Source organism: Sus scrofa, chromosome 3 (assembly GCF_054392235.1).
Source record: "Sus scrofa isolate SSC_HxYL_T2T_F1_AM1 chromosome 3, Sscrofa_HxYL_maternal_Yorkshire_Landrace_v2.0, whole genome shotgun sequence".
NCBI classification, from domain to species: Eukaryota; Metazoa; Chordata; class Mammalia; order Artiodactyla; family Suidae; genus Sus; species Sus scrofa.
In genome coordinates this window covers 19,046,147-19,064,278 of record NC_139385.1, presented here as the reverse complement: position 1 = coordinate 19,064,278, position 18,132 = coordinate 19,046,147, and the positions used below count along the sequence as shown (strand labels likewise).

The window sequence follows — 18,132 nt, the reverse complement described above, 5'->3', positions numbered from 1 at the left end:
GCAAACAACCAGATTTAAAAGTCGGAAGGGGCTCTGAATAGATACTTTTTCCAAAGAAGACATACAGCTAACCGACAAGCACGTGAAAAGATGTTAAATATTGTTAATTATTAGGGAAATGCAAATCAAAATCACAGTATCACCTCCCACCTGTTAGGATGGCTACGATCAAGAAATAACAAATGGCGTAGAGGCTGTGGAGAAAAGGGAACTCTTGTACTCTGGTGAGGGGATGGTAAATTAGTACAGCTATTGCAGAAAACAGTATGGAGACGCCTCAAGATACTCAGAATAGAACTACTGTATGACCCAGTTATTCCACGTCTGGGTATTTATCTGAAGAACATGAAAGCAGTAATTCAAAAAGATATATGCACCCCATGTTCATTGCAGCATTATTTACAAGAGGCAAATGTGGAGACAACCTAAGTGTCCATTGATGAATGGATGAAGAAGATGTGGTATGTGTATACACATATATTCCATGTATACCTGTGTCTAGACATATGTAAATATACATATATATGTGTATCACATATGTATATTTTACATACATATGCATATATATGTATGTATATACATGTCTACATGGAATAATACATGTGCAGTGGAATACGATTCACCCATAAAAAAAGAACCAAATCCTGCCATTTGCAAAACGTGGATGGACTTTGGGGGTATTATGCTAAGTGAAATAAGTCCAACAGAGAAAGACAAATACCCGTGACCTCACTCATATATGGAATCTAATACACAAAATCAACAAAACAAAACAAAAATTCATAGTTACAAAGAAGAGATTAGTAGTTACTAGAGGGGAAGGAATTTGGGGTGTGGGCAACATGGATGAAGGGGGTCAACTGTAGGGCGATGGATGGAACCTCGATTTATGCTGTTGATCACTTGGTCGTGTTTATGGACGTTCAACTACCGGACACCGTATATGATTGAAAAAGAAAAAAGAGGAGTTCCCATTGCAGCTCAGTAGTAACGAACCCCACTTAGCGTATCCAAGGGGTTGTGGGTTTGATCCCTAGCCTCGCTCAGTGGGTTAAGGATCTGGCATTGCCGTGAGCCGAGTGTAGGTCAGAGACGCGGCTTGGATCTGGCATTGCTGTGGCTGTGGTGTAGCCTGGCAGCTGTAGCTCTGATTCGACCCCTAGCCTGGGAACCTCCATATGCCGTGGGTACATATGGAAAACAGATAAATAAATAAATAGGAAAAAAAAAAAAAAAAGAAAGAAAATGTGAGGCTTAAGTACCTTTCCTCCAGTCACACAGCCTATAAGGGTTAGAGCAGGATTTGAACCCAGGCAGCCCTGCTCCATCAACCGTGCTTCAAACTGCTAGCCTATAGTGTTGTTGCCCAGCTGTTGTCAGCTGCCTGCCCCAGGAGAACTGGGTAATTCCAAGCCTTCCTGGTAAACAGACCCAAGGATCCTCTGGCAGTTATGAGGTGATGGGCCTTTTTCTAACTTGTCCATATTCAGAAGACTTTGTCTCACTTTAATTTCTTTCCAGGCATTTCACTGCTTGGCTCCACACACATTAAGAACTGAGCCCCCGAGATTTCATGCTTGTTAAGCTGATCATGCTAAGAGGGAAAGTTGCTTAGAAATTTTAAATTACTCATTACATAGAGCCAAATCCCATAGCCGTGGCCTTCAGGAAAGCTGTGGGCCAAGCCCTCCAACGATTCTTGTAGGATGAATGACTGCTCAGGTTCCTCCCTGGGACTGGAACTGTGCTGTCACCATAAAGCAGAGCCTGGAAATCCTTGTGTCCAACAGAGTATCTCGTTGTAATGACATCTGTGTTTTGGTTGTGTCTTTATCAGAGGTCAGTTAGCTACAGGTGAATAAAATCTCATCAGCCTGGTTTGAACAGTAAAGGGTATGTTATTTGAGAAGGTCCTGGACCCCCAAAGACAGGAAGCCCATAGCTGCACATCACATGGAATTCGGAGCAGGGGTCAGAAAGGCAGCAGGGGAGTTGTCACTGTCACTCAGCATGTTAAGAACCCGTCATAGTGTCTATGAGAATGTGTCTTCTACCCTCGGCCTCGATTGGTGGCCTAAGGATTTGGCGTTGCTGCAAGCTGCAGCGTAGATCATAGATGTGGCTCAGATCCTGCATTGCTGTGGCTGAGGTGTAAACCACAGCTCTGATTCAACCCCGAGCTCAGAAACTTCCATGCCACTGGTGTGGCCCTAAAAAAGAGAAAAGAAAAAGGAAAGGCAGCAGTCACCAAGGAGGCTTCTCTTGGACTCTCCAGGGCTGCTGGGCCCTGCCTCTGCTTCTCTGCAGGGCCATCTTCCCTCCCTCTTCCTCTGCACGTAGCAGGAAATGGCCTCACAGTCCAAATTTGATCCTTTCCCAGCTCTAGCTCCAGAATGCTATTCCAAAATCTCAGGGAAGAAGCTGATTGGCCGGCTTGGGTCAGGTGTCCACTCCTTGTCCAATCAGCGCTGGCTGAAAGGCCATTCATTTAGAATAAACCTGGCGCTGTTGCCTCTCACTATGTGCCTTTTACTTCCCATTTTATTAGCAATTAATACCTACCTCTTGGTGGTGCCCATGATTTTTATAAAGTTCAGAACTTTGCAATTTCCACCAAGGAGTAGTTTTGAATCTTCAGTCACATCATCTCATATCACTGGTCCCTCCCGGACCATGTTGACGGCACATTAAAGCAATAGCTTTCCTGTGTCCATTCAGATTTGTGGGCAGGAATGTTGACAGACAGGACAAAGCAGTGATCCCAGCAGTTGCTGGACTCCCAAGGACTAGTGAGTCGTGTGTTCTCCTGCAAACAGGGCCACGTGGGCCCCAGCCGGCTGTCACATCTGAGAGGTCCAGGACAAAGTCCACACCTCTCTGCTTTCAAAACCCAGAGCGCACATCTCGGGGAGAATAGGTCAGCAGGCAGACTCAGGATGAAAGCCAAGTCCTGCCTTTCTTGCACACCTGGGCAGAGAGAGGCAGGCTGAGTCCCTGACGCGTGTGTCTTTTGGTCCTTTCTCCTCGGTGCCCTTGCAGACCAGCCCGGCCGATTCATTTCATTCCGAGGCGATCAAATCGCAATAAACCGAGGTCGTGATGATCCCTATGGGAAGTTCCTTCTGCCAGATGTTCAGCCTCGTGCCTGGCAGGAAGGATGAGAGGAACTCCTGGGGTCTCGTTGATGACAGATGAGAGGGGAGAGGAGGTGCGGAAGACCCGACAGGTAGAGGGGGCGTCCCCCAGCCTCCAGGCCTGAGCACAGGGGGTACCCGATGGTGATGCCAACCACCCGTCCCTTTACTGGCTCACATTTATTGAGCACTTCCAGGCACCAGGTTTGTGCTGGGCCCTAGGATGCCGCAGGGACAGGGCAGAGAAGGCTCCTCCAAGAAGGAGGGTGTCAGGAAGAGTTGGTTAAGTGGGGCTCTGGGGGAAGAGCGTCCCTGGCAGCGGACACGGGAGGGCAAAGGCTCTGAGGCAGGGAGAGGCTCGTGTCCATGGAACAAAGCCTGGCATGGCTGGAGCAGGATGGCCGTGGAGAGACAGATGTGAAGGAGGAGAAGTCGGCGGGGGCCACACTCAGGGCCCTGGGGACACAGTGAGGAGTTTGATTTTCTTTATTCTCAGCCTAGGAGAGATATGCCAATTCGAAGGGTTGATGACAGATTGCATCTAGGTACCCAGAGTTTGAAGTGACCGAATGGACGGGTCATTGAAAGTGGAAGATGGTACCCCAGGGAGAGAGGCCAGAGCTTAGCCCATGACAGTGAGCAGGGCCTGCCCAGGAGCTGGATGAAGGCAAAGAGGGATGGCAGTTATCTCGAAAGGATGGGCTGGAGCTGAGGCTTTCAGGCGCAACCAGACTTAGAGCCTGGGGAGGAGAAGAGGATGCTGTGATACACAGGGAGATGCTGTCAGCCAGCCAACTAGAGAATCAGGAAGGGATAATGTCACCTAAGCTGGTGGTGGGGGACTGCCAAGTGGAAGTGCTTTGCCTGGGACGTCAAGCATGGAACGAGGATTAAGAAAAGATTGTGTACTTGGAGTCACTGTGTACTTGGAGAAAGCCGCTTCAGTGGAGGGTTGTGGGAATTGTAGGTCTCTTATGGATGCGAGGGATAGAAAACCACCAGGGATCTGACTTCAGGCATGGCTGGATCCAGGAGTTCAAATGATGTCATCAGGACTCTTCGTCTCTCAGCTCCCATTCCCCACACGGGCTTCATCCTCAGGCAGGCTTCCGCTATACAGAGTAGCAAGTGGCCCCTGGCAATCCACCCCCCCCCATCCTACCAGCTCAGCAGTGCCAGTTTAAAGAGAGGCCCTCCCGCTCCCCGTAGTTCCTTTCTTGAGCCCAGCTTGCAAGGATGCCGTCAGCATTCATCTGGTCTGCATGAACCAAAGGTGTGTGTGTGTGTGTGTGTGGCAGTGGGGCGGGGGGAAGGGGAAGTGGTATTTGGGGGGGCAAAGCGACTGCTCTGCACAGAGGAGCCAGGTTGCAGGGGGTTGAGCGGGAGTGGTGGTGACAAGAATGTAGTGTCTGCAGTGAAAGGAGGGAGAAACTAAGACGGCAGTTGGAGGGAGCCACAGGATCAGGTCGGCTTTCTTTTTCTTTCAGGTATGAGAGATTTATGCATGTCTGCAGGCAGGGAGAGGGAAGATACCAGTGGGGAAGGAGTGATTGAAGATTCTGGAGAGAGGAGATAATTGATAGAGCCAGGCCCCCTAGGAGACAGGCAGAAAATGGAGTGCAGGGCGCAGGATGATATGAAAGGAGAAAAAACAGAATGTCAGTGTCATCAGCTGCTGTTTTTCCAGAATGACACCCTTCGATGGCAGTTAGCCGTGGCGTGGCTGTGAGGACAGGCCGCTGCTGGAGGCACATGCCAGGGCTTTTCTATCGCACGAGGAGGAGAGCCAGGCCTTCAGGGCCGCCTCATCCCTCCCCCCAACCCTGAGGGCCAGGTCATGCCCCTCGTTCTCCGCGTGATCCAGACAAGGTTTCAGGTCTTGGAGCCAAATTAACCACATGTAGAAGTAAATTCCTTCCTTTGTATTATACCTGAGTTATTTGGCTTTTTAATAGAATCTCCCCTGATGAGAAAACTCATCCACATAGGGAACGTAGACAATAAGGTGTCCAAGAAGAAAATGCAAGTGTTTCCTATGCACTGCCCGGAAGTGATGATATTAACACGCTGGGACGCGCTGCCCTTGCTGGGCGATGCCGCATCAAAATGGCACATCTGGCTCCCCCCCCCCCCCCCCCCCCCGCCCCGTGTCACATCCTTTCGCAAGCCTTCCACCTGCCAGCAGGCAGTCGCTGAAAAAAACCCCGTTAGAGTCACGTGGCCGTGACAGCGTCCAGCGCAGACCCTTGGGGTGCTGACTCAGACGCCACAGGCGGCAGCGTCACCCCGGTCGTGCGGTTTCGGAAGTGGAGAATGACTTCCGGCAAAGATTCTCACACAAACCAAGGGCGTCCCCTTGATTTGCAGGGTAGGCGCATTCTTAGAAAAATCAAAGGACCCCCCCCGCCCAAATACTTTGCTCTTTGTAAAGCCACGAGGTTCCAGACTCAGGTCAGTAATCATTTCCTTTGCAACCTGAATGATGGTGCAGGACAGAAGACCGTGCTCTGGGTCTGGAACCCCCCCCCCCCCCCCCCCCGCCCCAGGCAGCGCGGGATGGGTCACCTCCCTGGCCCCTCCCTGGGACAGTCTAGAGCAGCAAACCACCCACTGGTTTCTAGAATGTCCCGCTAAGGGTGACACCCCCCCACACCCCCCGCTGAGAGCCTGAGATGGTCTCTCAGGGTCCCCACTTCCTCTAATGGGGCTTCGTGTCCTTCCTTCCAGAACACGCCTGGTCCACCGGGACACCGCCGCGGCCCCGGTGGCACAGCGAGCAGGAACACAGCTTGCGGGAGTCCTGGAACTCCCTCACGGCCTTTGACCGCTCCCAGCGGGGCCGCATCTCCAACGTGGAGTTCCAGGGGGACATCCTGGATGAGTTCCTGCAGCAGCAGAAAAGCAGCCGGCACAGCGACCAGCCGGCCCCGTGGAAGGAGGAGAAGCCGGAGCCCGTGAGCGAGCAGGACCCCGGCTCCCCGGAGACAGACGACAGCGGGGACTTCAAAATCCCCGTCCTGCCTTATGGACAGCACTTGGTCATCGACATCCAGTCCACGTGGGGGGACAGGCACTACGTTGGCCTCAACGGCATAGAAATATTCAGTTCCAAGGGCGAGCCGGTGCGCGTCGCCAACATTCAAGCCGACCCCCCGGACATCAATATCTTACCGGCCTATGGGAAAGACCCCCGCGTGGTCACCAACCTCATCGACGGGGTGAACAGGACGCAGGACGACATGCACGTCTGGCTGGCGCCCTTCACGCCCGGCAAGCCCCACTCCATCTCCATCGACTTCCTGCACCCTTGCCAGATCGCCCTGATCAGGGTCTGGAATTACAACAAATCGCGGATACACTCCTTCCGCGGCGTGAAGGACATTACGATGCTGTTGGACGGGCAGTGCATCTTTAAGGGAGAAATCGCCAAGGCCTCAGGCACCCTGACCGGAGGTACCGTATCTCTGTTAAGAATGTTCTCCAAGTCGGGAGTTCCCGTTGTGGCGCAGTGGTTAACGAATCCGACTAGGAACCATGAGGTTGCGGGTTCGATCCCTGCCCTTGCTCAACGGGTTAACAGTCTGGCGTTGCCGTGAGCTGTGGGGTAGGGCGCAGACATGGCTCAGACCCCACGTTGCTGTGGCTCTGGCATAGGCTGGCAGCTATTGCTCCGATTGGACCTCTAGCCTGGGAACCTCCATATGCTGCGGGAGCGGCCCAAGAAATGGCAAAAAGACAAAAAAAAAAAAAAAAAAAAAAAAAGAATATTCTCGAAGTCCCCCTCCTGCTACCCGCTGAGGCCCTGGGGAAAATCTACACCTACTGGCTAGCCAGTGACAGGTGTCTCTTCTTTCCCAGACCTCACCCTTGGGGGCTGGGTGTGCGAGAGCTGACCTCATTTAAATGCCTGCCCTGGGTACCAGCCTCACTCAGCTTCCCTAGGGCCTGAGCCTGACATGAGGGCTCCTTGGGCCCGTGGTCCATGGAGGGAGTGCTCTCCGAAGGACCCTTAGGGTAGGGAGGGGTGCAGGATAGGGAAGGGGGAGAAGCTAGGTAAAGACACTGTTTCAGGGGAAACCCAGCCTCCACCTGATCCCAAGGGAAGCATCACTTTCAGGGTCTGTCGTGCCTCAAGGCAGAGCAGCAGGGCTTTGGGCCGCCCGGGCTCCCATGGTTGGGGACGTAATTCCCACACCCTTCCAGGCAAGGCTCCCCCTACAAGGGTCAGCAAGGATCCCTGTGGGGCACCCACAGCCTCGGCCATGGTACCTTAGCCACGCCTAAGAAACGACCCTACTTTCATGACCGGTCACAGTGATTCTCTCGAGATTAGGTGCCTTCATTAGATCTATGTGGTTTTTACGGTTCCTAAATTCCATTGGCAAATAAGGCTCAGTGACACAAATCAAGACCTGTTGGGAGTTCCTGTCGTGGCTCAGCGGTTAATGAATCCGACTAGGAACCATGAGGTTGTGGGTTCGATCCCTGGCCTTGCTCAGTGGGTTAAGGATCCGGCGTTGCCGTGAGCTGTGGAGTAGGTCACAGACGCGGCTCGGGTCCCACATTGCTGTGGCTCTGGTGTAGGCTGGTGGCTACAGCTCCAATTAGACCCCTAACCTGGGAACCTCCATATGCTGCAGGAGTGGCGCAAGAAATGGCAAAAAGACAAAAAAAAAAAAAAAAAGACCTATTAAGGGGGAATTCCCATTGTGGCTCAGTGGGTTAAGAACCCATCCATGAGGAGGCAGGTTCAATCCGTGGCTTTGCTCAGTAGGTTAAGTTTCCAGCGTTGCCACAAGCTTCGGGGTAGGTCACAGATGTGGCTCAGATCTGGCATTGCCGTGGCTGTGGTATAGGCCGACCCCTACCTAGCCCGAGAACTCCCATATGCCGCAGGTGCAACCCTAAAAAGCAAGAAGGAAAAAAAAAAAAAGAACCCGTTACGGGGTTGGGATTGTCTAGTCCTCAGGTTGGGTGGGTTTAGGTTCTGCAAATCCCCAGAGGTGGACTGAGCTGAATTCTGTCTTCCCGGACACCGTCAGCTCCAGAGCACTTTGGAGACACGATCTTATTCACGACGGATGATGACATCCTCGAGGCCATCTTCTGTTCCGATGAGACCTTGGACTTGGACGTGGAGAGCCTGTGCAGCCTGCAGGCCGAGGAGGCGCTGCGGAGGCCCAGCACCGCCGACGGCCAGGGCGACGAGCGGCCCTACACCCAGGCCGGCTCCTGGGCTGACGACCAGGTAGGACTGGAACTGGGGGGACGGGGGCGCCCCGCCCCAAAGAGGCATCTTCTCCCGACTCAGCCTAGAACAGGAGGGATGAAGATGGATATCCTTGAAGCCGCTGGTGCCCCTGGTTTGACACTTCCCATTTTTCTGGTTCATGTTTTGTTCTCTATGTCATATTTCATTCCCTAATTATTGTGCTTTTTTTTTTTTTAAACCAAAGGGAAGAAACTATTCAAATTTTAATCAAAGCGAGAGGAAATCAGTTCCGTGTCATCTCTGTCATTTAGAGGTTGGCAGTCTCCGGGGAGTTTTTGCTTGGGGTGGCGTTTTGAGCACCTGCTGTTGTTTTCGATGCAAGGGCTAGAAAGGCTTTTAATAAGCCGACGGAGAGTTAAAATAATGATGATCCTGGCAGTCATTTTGTGGACACACATCGCGACCCGGTTGTTACCGTGTTTAACCCTCCTGACAACCACTGGGGTGAAGACATGATCACCCCCGTTTAGGAAACCAAGGCTCAGACAGGCTGAGGGACCTCGCGGGAGAGTAACAAGGCTGGAACTTGAACGCAGGACTTCAAAGTCTGTGGGTATTGTTTTTTTTTTTTTCTTTTTTTCCCTTTTAGGTCCTCACTTGCAGCATAGGGACGTTTCCAGGCTAGGGGTCAAATCAGAACTTCAGTTGCCATCTTACACCACAGCCACACAGCCACAGCAACTCGGGAGCTGAGCTGCATGTGCGACCTACACCACAGCTCACGGCAACACCGGATCCTTAACCCTCCGAGCGAGGCCAGGGATTGAACCCGCAACCTCATGGATACTAGTAGGATTTGTTTCCACTGTGCCACAATGGGAACTCACATTTTTGTGTTTTTTTTGTTTTTTTTTGTTTTTGTTTTTTGTCTTTTTGCCTTTTCTAGGACCACTCCCGCAGCACATGGAGGTTCCCAGGCTGGGGGTCCGATCAGAGCTGTAGCCACCGGCGTATGCCAGAGCCACAGCAACAAGGGATCTGAGCCACGTCTGCGACCTACACCCAGCTCACGGCAATGCCGGATCCTTAGCCCACTGAACAAGGCCAGGGATTGAACCCGCAACCTCATGGTTCCTAGTCGGATTCGTTAACCATTGTGCCACGACGGGAACTCCACATTTGTGTGTGTGTGTGTGTGTGTGTGTGTGTGTGTGTTTTGTCCTTTTAGGGCCGCACCTACAGCACATGGAGGTGAGACCCTGCCCCTTGCAGGGAAGCAGCTGTCCCTCCACCCAGACAGGCTAGGCCATTGTTGATGGGTGTCCTGATTTTTTCAAAGAAAGCCACAAGTCTGGATTTTTTTTTTTTTTTCTTTTTAGGGCCACCCCTGAGGCATATGGAGGTTCCCAGGCTAGGGGCCGAACCAGAGCCACAGCTGCCGACCTACACCACAGCCACAGCAACGCGGGATCCGAGCTGCATCTGCAACCTACACTGCAGCTCACAGCAACCCCACATCCTTAACCCACTGAGCGGGGCCAGGGATCGAACCTGCATCCTCACAGACACTATGCCTTGTTCTTAACCTGCTGAGCCACACCCAGAAGTCTGGATTTTTATGTCACATCTCCCCATTAAACAAAAATGTTGGTGGAGCTCCCTGGTGGCTCCGCAAGTTAAGAATCTGGTGTTGTCACTGCTGTGGCTCGGGTTCCATCCCCGGCCTGGGAGCTTCCACATGCCACAGGCACGTTCCCCCCAAATACTGTTTGCAACAAATTCAGACCGTCTCTGGGCTACAAAACTTGTCTGTGATCTGGCTTTACTGCGTGGGCCTCCAACTGGGAGACGGCCTTGAGGCCTTTCATTCCCCCAGCCTTTTCCAAATGAAGTCCCTGCTCAGGGACTCTGACGGAATCTAGTCCTGTGAGGGGCCGGTCTGGGCTGGAGCTGCACCACGCCTGCCTGGGTGTCCACATCAGTGCATCCACCAGGGGGCGTCCCGGGGGCCTCGAGGAGGGCAGGGTGCTGGGGGAGGCGAGAGAAGACATGTAGGCTCCAGGACAGCAGCACCAGCCAGGGCCAGAGCCTGCTGTGAGCATGGGTGCTTCTGCAGAGCGTTTCTCTCCCTTCCTTCCCATCACCCGGCAGGGGCCTGGAGGGGCTGTCCCGTGGGGCTGGACCAGGGGGTCATCAGGGCATCATTGGGTAACGTAGCACCATCCCCGTTGAAACTCCTAAGATCCAGACAAATGACTCCACCTCATTTTGCATCTCAGTTTTCCTGTCTGTGATGTAGGACCGGCGTTTCTACCCTGACTTATGGTGCAGCGATCTAACGAGAAAAGTGGCGGAGTTCCCGCCGTGGCTCAGTGGAAACGACTCTGACTAGGATCCATGAGGACGCAGATTCAATCCCTGGCCTCGATCAGGGGGTTAAGGATCCGGCATTGCCGTGAGCTATGATGTGGGTTGCAGATAAGGCTCAGATCTGGCGTTGCTGTGGCTGTGGCATAGGCCAGAGGCTATGGCTCCAACTCGAACCCTAGCCTGGAAACCTCCATATGCTGCGGGTGCTGCCCTAAAAAGCAAAAAAAAAAAAAAAGAGAGAAAAGTGTACCCAGAGACCCAAGAAGTAGGGTGTGGCAGCCCACTCTGTCTACAGCTCAATAGCTCTTTACCTGCCTGCCTGTGGATCACCTGGAGAGCTTTTTTTTTGTCTGTTTTTTTTAGGGCCACATCTGTAGCATATGGAGGCTCCCAGGCTAGGGGTCGAATCAGAGCTGTAGCTGCTGGCCTACGCCACAGCCACAGCAACACCAGATCTGAGTCTCATCTGCAACCTACACCACCGCTCACAGCAATGCCAGATCCTTAACCCACTGAGCGAGGCCAGGGAGTGAACCCGCAACCTCATGGTTCCTAGTCAGATTCATTTCCACTGCTCCATGACGGGAACTCCCCGGAGAGCTTTAAAAATGTGCATGCACAGGCCCCAGGGATGAGAACCACTCCCTCTGAATTCACCCTCCTCCTTCCCTCCATCCGTCTCTTCCAATCCCTTTCCCTCCCTCCAGCCTTCAGCTCACTAGATTAACTAGATGGGTCCTTCTCTGTTTCAGGAAAATCTAATCACCTGAGCTGGTAGCATCAAACTCCTCCTCTGCCAATGACAGCTTCTGTTAAGGAAGCAGAGACACAAGGGTTCCTGCCCTCCCCCCATACTACCAGTCACAGAGCCCCACAAGTGCAGAAAACAGAAGAGAAGACACAAGGGGAGGAACAAAAGGAGTTCCCGCTGTGGATCAGCAGGTTAAGAACCTGACTAGTATCCATGAGGTTGTGGGTTCAATCCCTGGCCCCATGCAGTGGGTTAAGTATCCAGCATTGCCGTGAGCTGCAGCATAGGTCACAGAGGCGACTTGGATCCACGGTGGCTGTGGTATGGGCCGGCAACTGCAGCTCTGATTCGGCCCCTGGCCTGGGAACTTCATATGCCGCGGATGTGGCCCTAAAAAGAGAAAAAAAAAAAAAGGACACGGGGCTTTCCCTGGGGCACAGGGTGGGCAGCAGGAGCTGGGAAAACAGCCAGCCAGCTGTCTGGGTGTCGCTACAATCACCTGCTTTCCCTCTGCTTCTCCCCCGAAACCATGTGCAGGTCCTGGAGCCAGAGATGCCACCCAGTCCCCCTGTCCCAGAGGTCACCACTCCAGAGCCGGGCGTCTACCATGGGATCTGTGAGTGCCCTCTCCTAGGGCAGGGGCGGGAGGGGGAGGGGAGGGCCATGGCCACTTGGGACGGGGTTTCCGGGGACACTTGGACAGCTGGTACCTTGCACAGAGGCTGTGGGACAAGCAGGGGCCAAACCCAGCCTGAGCTGGGCTCCCTGGCCCTGGCCAGGCGGAGTCCTTTAGAGGATGCCTGGCCCCCCTCGTGCCCTCCGGAGGCTGGGGGGAATCTCTGCAGTTCACATACAGACGTCTTATGCGTCCACTGCAGCCCTGACCCGGGAGGCTGCTGTCAGAGCCCAGAAGCTGGAGAGCAAGGAGACAGAGGAGCCACAAGGGACTAGGCATCCGTGAGTCCAGGGGCTCGAGTTGCCCCCGCGTCCTGGACCACAGAGCAGATGCTTGAGCAGGGAAGACCTGCATCCTTGCAGCTCTATGGGGGGGGCGGGGGTGCAGGAGGAGCAGCCCAGGTACCAGGTCTCTGACAAGTCGAACGTCTGGATTTTTATATGAAATCAGATTTTTTAATGTTGGGGATTAATTCGTCAATATTTTCAAACGCCGTGTGAGCCAGACAAAACTCCTGTGTCGTCGGCCAGCCAGCTGCCAGTGGGTGGCCTCTGAGCAGATCCCAGCTGGGTGTCACTGGGTCCGTTGTCTCTCCTCTTCCAGTCTCGCCAGCTCCTCTCTTGCTCCACGTGCGTTGCGGGGAATCCTCAGGCTCAGGGTCACAGCAGGCTCTGCAAACTTGCTCCCCGCGGCCTCACCTCCCCCCCCTCGCTCCTTCTTGCCTCCCCCCATCCTGTCACGCCCTGGTCATATCCCACCCACCTCCCCACCCTCCTCTCCGAGACCCTGTGCCGGGGCTTCTGGGCCAGTCCTCTCGCCGCCGCCTGGTGTGCCCACCCTCCCAACCCCCGCATCCCTGCCTGTTGAAAGGATGTCCACTGTCCCCCATGGGGTTCCCAAGAAGCAGACTTGGAGACGGAGTTTCCGGGGCCGTGTTCTTGAGGGAAGGCAGGGAGCAGGGCTGGCCAGAGGGAGAGTAGGGCTCAGGGCAGCCACACCAGGGCCTCTAGAGGCCAGCTCCACGGGGAGCTCTGGCGCTGCGAAGGCCCCTTGGCGTTGTCCTGAGTCGAGTAGGGGGCTGGGCCTTGACATGTCTGTATTAACATGTCACTGGATACAGGCTGGGAAGGGGTCAAGGCCAAGGGCAGTCATGTTTGGGGAGCTCAGCTATGAGCTGACGGCTGTCAGCACTCCAGCCACGGGAGGGCTGAGCCATTCAGTCCTGGCGAAGGGAGATGGGATCTGGGCAGTGCCCGACAGCATCCCCCATAAGCCCTTCCTAAGGCCCTGCTGCACCCCCACACCCTCCCCAGCAAGGCTTCCGTGGCACCCGGTAAGAATTCAGCTCTCCCCACCTCCCTCCACAAGGATGGAAAAGAGGAAGAAGCCTTTAAACCTTCGCAGCGTTTCCCCCCACCCCCACCTTTTTTTTTTAGGGCTGCACATATGGAATTTCCCAGGCAAGGGATCGAATCAGAGCTGTAGCCTCTGTGCACCACGGCCACAGCCATGCCGGATCAAGTCACATCTGCAGCCTACACCACAGCACACAACAACGCCAGACCCTTAACCCACCAAGCGGGGCCAGGGATCCAACCTGCGTCCTCATGAACATTAGTCGGGTTCATTACTACTTAGCCACAGCGGGAACTCCCATTACAGCCCCTCGTGGCCAGAACTCTCAATTACTTTGGGACAACAGAGAAATGTAAAAGCCATCCTACTATAGGCAGGAGCCTGGTTTGAGGCTTGGTTGCGTCTCCCGTTCAGGCTCACAGCTCTCATTCTCCCCATGTCCCGGATCAGATTAGGGAACCAAGGCTCCGAGAGGTTGAGTAAGCCACCCAAGGTCACACAGCTCCCACAAGGCCAAAAAGTGAGAAGTGAGTGTCCAGCCCGGGGGACAGCAGTCGTGTCTCGTTCAGTGTGACCTCCCCTAGGCTGGTCAGGATTCAGGGCAGGGGGCGGGAGGAGAGACGACGGAAATGAAATTCAAACTGAGTTAAGCTAAAAAGGGAATTTCTGCCCTCACGCGGAGGGACTGCTAGTTTCCTGCAGTGCCAGATCCAGGCGTACAAAGGCCACCGTCAAGCCTTGGCATCTCCCTCCATCTCTCTGCCCCGTTTCTCGTTCCTCGTCTATCTCCCACCCAGACCCTGTCCACGGGGGCGCTCTGGAAGCTCTGCCCAGCAAGCCCAGAATCCTCCGTTCCCTGATACCACCAACAGGGGTCCCGGAATTAAGTCTCTCCACGTGGCCCGGGTCAGGAGCCCATCCTTCACCAATCGCTGTGGTTCACCCTGACGGGGAGGGAGGGAGATTGTGATGGAAAACACAGATTGGCCCAGCCTGGGTCAGAGACGGTCTTTGGAGCCAAGGCTGAGGAGTCAGCCACCCAGACAGGGCTTCAGAGCTGGCCAGAGCGCTGTCCCCAGGAAGAGGAAGGCAGGCTGGCCAGAAGCAGCCCCTGTCCCCTGACAATTTCCCCAAACGATGCTCTCTGTAAATGGTTCCCTCCAAACCGGTTTCTGACCTTTCTCAGAAGTGTTCTTTCAACACCTTGGGGAGTTTGGCCCTGGCGTAGAGTGCATAGCCCTTTTGGCTGCAATGCAAGTATCATGTCTCTGCTTCTCTACGCAGCAAGAAGGCAGATGAACCTCCTGACCAAAGGACCCCTCTGTGATTTCTGAATCTCTCTCTTCTCTGACTCTTTGGCTTTTTCCTCATGATATCCCAGATCCTTGAACCCGCTTCCTCAGCCTGTGCCAGTGGAGAGAGCGTGGAGAAAGGGACCCAAGGGCCGGGGGAGGGGGGTTGTGTTGCGGGGGAGCGTGTTGGAGCTGATTTTTGTCAATACGGCCGATCCTACGACTGTTTTGAAAGGGGAATCTATGACGTGCCAATTTGCAGTTGACACTAATTTTGGAAGTTTTGCAAATATCAGCAGTGATGAATAGGAAAGGAGCTGGGAGAGCTGAAACACGGGAGAGGAATAACAAAATTAATTTCCATTTATATAAATACTAATTGATACACCAGAGAAAAATGAATATGGAACACGGATATTAGCTCAGAAAGGAGAATAATTGCTTTCGGAGCCATCCTAGATGAGATGGCATCGCAGCGCATCTTGCCAGGCACACAAAGGGGTGACAGGCTTGGGAGAATCTGGGGTGCTGCCTCTTGTTTCGAGGGGGCAGTGGCATTTCTCCATCCCAGGGACCCTCCCCCATCTATTTTTTTTTTCTTTTGATCTTTTTGTCTTTTTGGGGCTGCACCCGCGGCATATAGAGGTTCCCAGGCTAGGGGTCGAATCGGAGCTGTAGCCACCGGCCTACACCACAGCCACAGCAACACCAGATCTGAGCCGCATCTGCAACCTACACCACAGCTCATGGCAACACCGGATCCTTAACCCACTGAGCGAGGCCAGGGATCAAACCTGCAACCTCATGGTTCCTAGTTGGGTTTGTTTCCACTGCGCCACGAGGGGAACTCCTTTCTTATTTTTTTATTTTTTATTTTTTTGTCCCCCTCGCCCCCATCTAAATCTGCTCCCTCCTCCACCTCCAGGCCTTCTCCATCTCAGAGCGGTACCCACAGCCCCTCTGTCCCTTGGGTCAGAAACTTCTCTTCCTCTCTGTCCCATTCGGATCACTGAGGGTCCTGGCCGTGCTGTCTGCAATCAGACCCTGAATCTGTCCACACTGCCTCTGTTTTCATCACCCCTACCCTCGTCCAGGCTATGGGTGTCACAGAAGCCTCCTCCCTGGCCTCTTTAGGGAGTCCGACGCAAGTGCACATCCCAAGACCCTGGTCAGATCATGTCACTCTCCTGCTTCCAAATCTAAGGCACCTGGCACCCCACGGCAGAGAAGAAAGTCCAGATCTAGCTCCCGTCTCACCTCCTCCATTCCCCCACCCCCCGTCACTTGTCAGGTGTGTTCCCAGCCCAGGGTCTTTGCCCCTCCTGTCTTCTCAGCCTAAGTTTTCCTTCCGGAAATGCCACCGAATGGTGGTCTCCTCATCATCCAGGTCTCAGCTCAAATGTCACCTCCTCCGAGAGGCCCTCCCTGACCAGCCCTATCCTATCTCTTTCATTTTTTTCATGGAAGTTCCTGTCTTGGCGCAGCAGAAACGAATCCAACTAGGAACCATGAGGTTGTGGGTTCAATCCCTGGCCTTGCTCAGTGGGTTAAGGATCCGGCATTGCCGTGAGCTGTGGTGTCAGGTCGCAGACATGGCTTGGATCTGGCATTGCTGTGGCTGTGGTGGAGGCCGGCAGCTACAGCTCCGATTGGACTCCTAGCCTGGGAACCTCCATATGCTGCAGGTGCAGCCCTAAAAAGACAAAAGACAAAAAACAAACAAACCACACATCATTCTATGGAACCATCGGATTTATTTGTTTGTTATGTGTTCATTGCCTGAATTCACTGCAATGGAAGCTCCTAGAGAGAGTTTGCTGTGTATTCACCCCGAATCTCCAGTGCCAAGATCAGGGCTTGGTATATAGTAGCAGTAAATTATTTGTCTACCATTGACCATGGGACTTCCTGGGTGGCCTACAGCATAACTACGCAGCGTTGTCACTGTTACCATTGACTATGATTTTGGTGATATTCAAAGGATGGCATTTCGATTCATTCACTGCAGGTATCTACTAAACAGGTATTCTTCAATCTTTTTTTTTTTTTTTTTTTTTCTTTTTACTGCCACACCTGTGGCATCTGGAAGTTCCTGGCTAGGGGTCAAATCGGAGTTGCAGCTGCCAGCCTACGCCACAGCCACAGCCACACCAGATCCAAGCTGCATCCTCGAACTGTGCAGCTCACAGCAACGCCAGATCCTTAACCCACTGAACAAGGCCAGGGATCAAACCCACATCCTCCCTGAGACTACGCTGGCTTCTTAACCCACTGAACCACAACGGGATCTCAAAACCCATCTTTTTTTTTTTAAGCCTCAATTGACCATCTGTTTTTCAGGCACTGTTCTAGGCTCTGAGAATATAACAATAAACACAGCTAACAGACCCTCTGCCTTCAGAGAGCTGCCATCTTCGTGCAAAAGATTGATAAGAACTAATAAGCAGGAGTTCCCGTCGTGGCTCAGTGGAAATGAATCCGACTAGGAACCATGAGGTTATGGGTTCAATCCCTGGCCTCGCTCAGCGGGTTAAGGATCTGGCGTTGCCGTGAGCTTTGGTGTAGGTCGCAGATGCAGCTTGGATCTGGCAATGCTGTGGCTGTGGCTGGCAGCTACAGCTTCGATTAGACCCCTAGCCTGGGAACCTCCATATGCCGCAGGTATGGCTCTAAAAAGACAAAAGACAAAAGACCAAAAAAAAAAAAGAATAAGCAAATAAATGCAGGTGACAACAGATAAAGCAGAGTGAGTGCTTAGGGAGTAGTGGGGGAGAGGGCTACTTGAGCTCAGGTGGTATAGGCAGGGCCTCTCTGAAGACAGGACCATTGAACCTAGACTCATCATGAAAAGGAATGCATCCGTGAGCTTCTGCTGCTGAACAAACCAGCCCTAGATTGAGGGACCTCAATTACATTAATTGTAATTTTTCATAATGCAGTGGCTTAGCTAGGCATTCCTTCTCATCTGAGCCTGGCTGGCCTCTGCCGGGCCAGCTCATGGGTCTGGTCAGCTGGTAGACGGGCTGGCAGCTGAACAGCCTAGGGCATCCGCACCTACTCACCTGGCAATTGAGAGGCTGTTGGTCAGAGTGATGGGGCCACCGGGCTAATCTGGCTCCTCCACATGGCAAGACTCCAAGAACAGAAAAAGACAAACTCCTGTGCACATGCGCCTTACAGCCTCTGCCTGCTTCACTTTTGCTTCTGTCCCATGGGCCAAAGCAAAGCACAGGCCCCAGATTCAGGGAGTGGAGAAACCGACTCCACTTCTGGATGGGAGTCCCTGCCGCTGCAAAGAGGCAAGGACTCCGTAGGAGGAACCTGTGGCCGTTTGGCAGGCT

The 18,132-nt window shown here is 53.4% G+C and overlaps 1 protein-coding gene across 27 annotated transcripts in view; it reads left to right on the top strand.

Annotated features, from left to right (window-relative positions):
- The window catches only part of KATNIP (katanin interacting protein), a 217,989-nt gene that overhangs the window by 178,540 nt on the left and 21,317 nt on the right, over positions 1-18,132 (top strand). For 26 of the 27 annotated variants that reach the window (XM_085017012.1, XM_085017005.1, XM_085017011.1 and 23 more), the window contains 3 exons: positions 5,862-6,587; positions 8,177-8,382; positions 12,005-12,083. In XM_085017012.1, coding sequence (XP_084873138.1) covers positions 5,862-6,587; positions 8,177-8,382; positions 12,005-12,083 — 1,011 coding nt within the window. Of the gene's footprint in view, positions 1-5,861; positions 6,707-8,176; positions 8,383-12,004; positions 12,084-18,132 lie in introns of all 27 variants that reach the window. The other variant, XM_085017013.1, reaches the window with a different exon arrangement.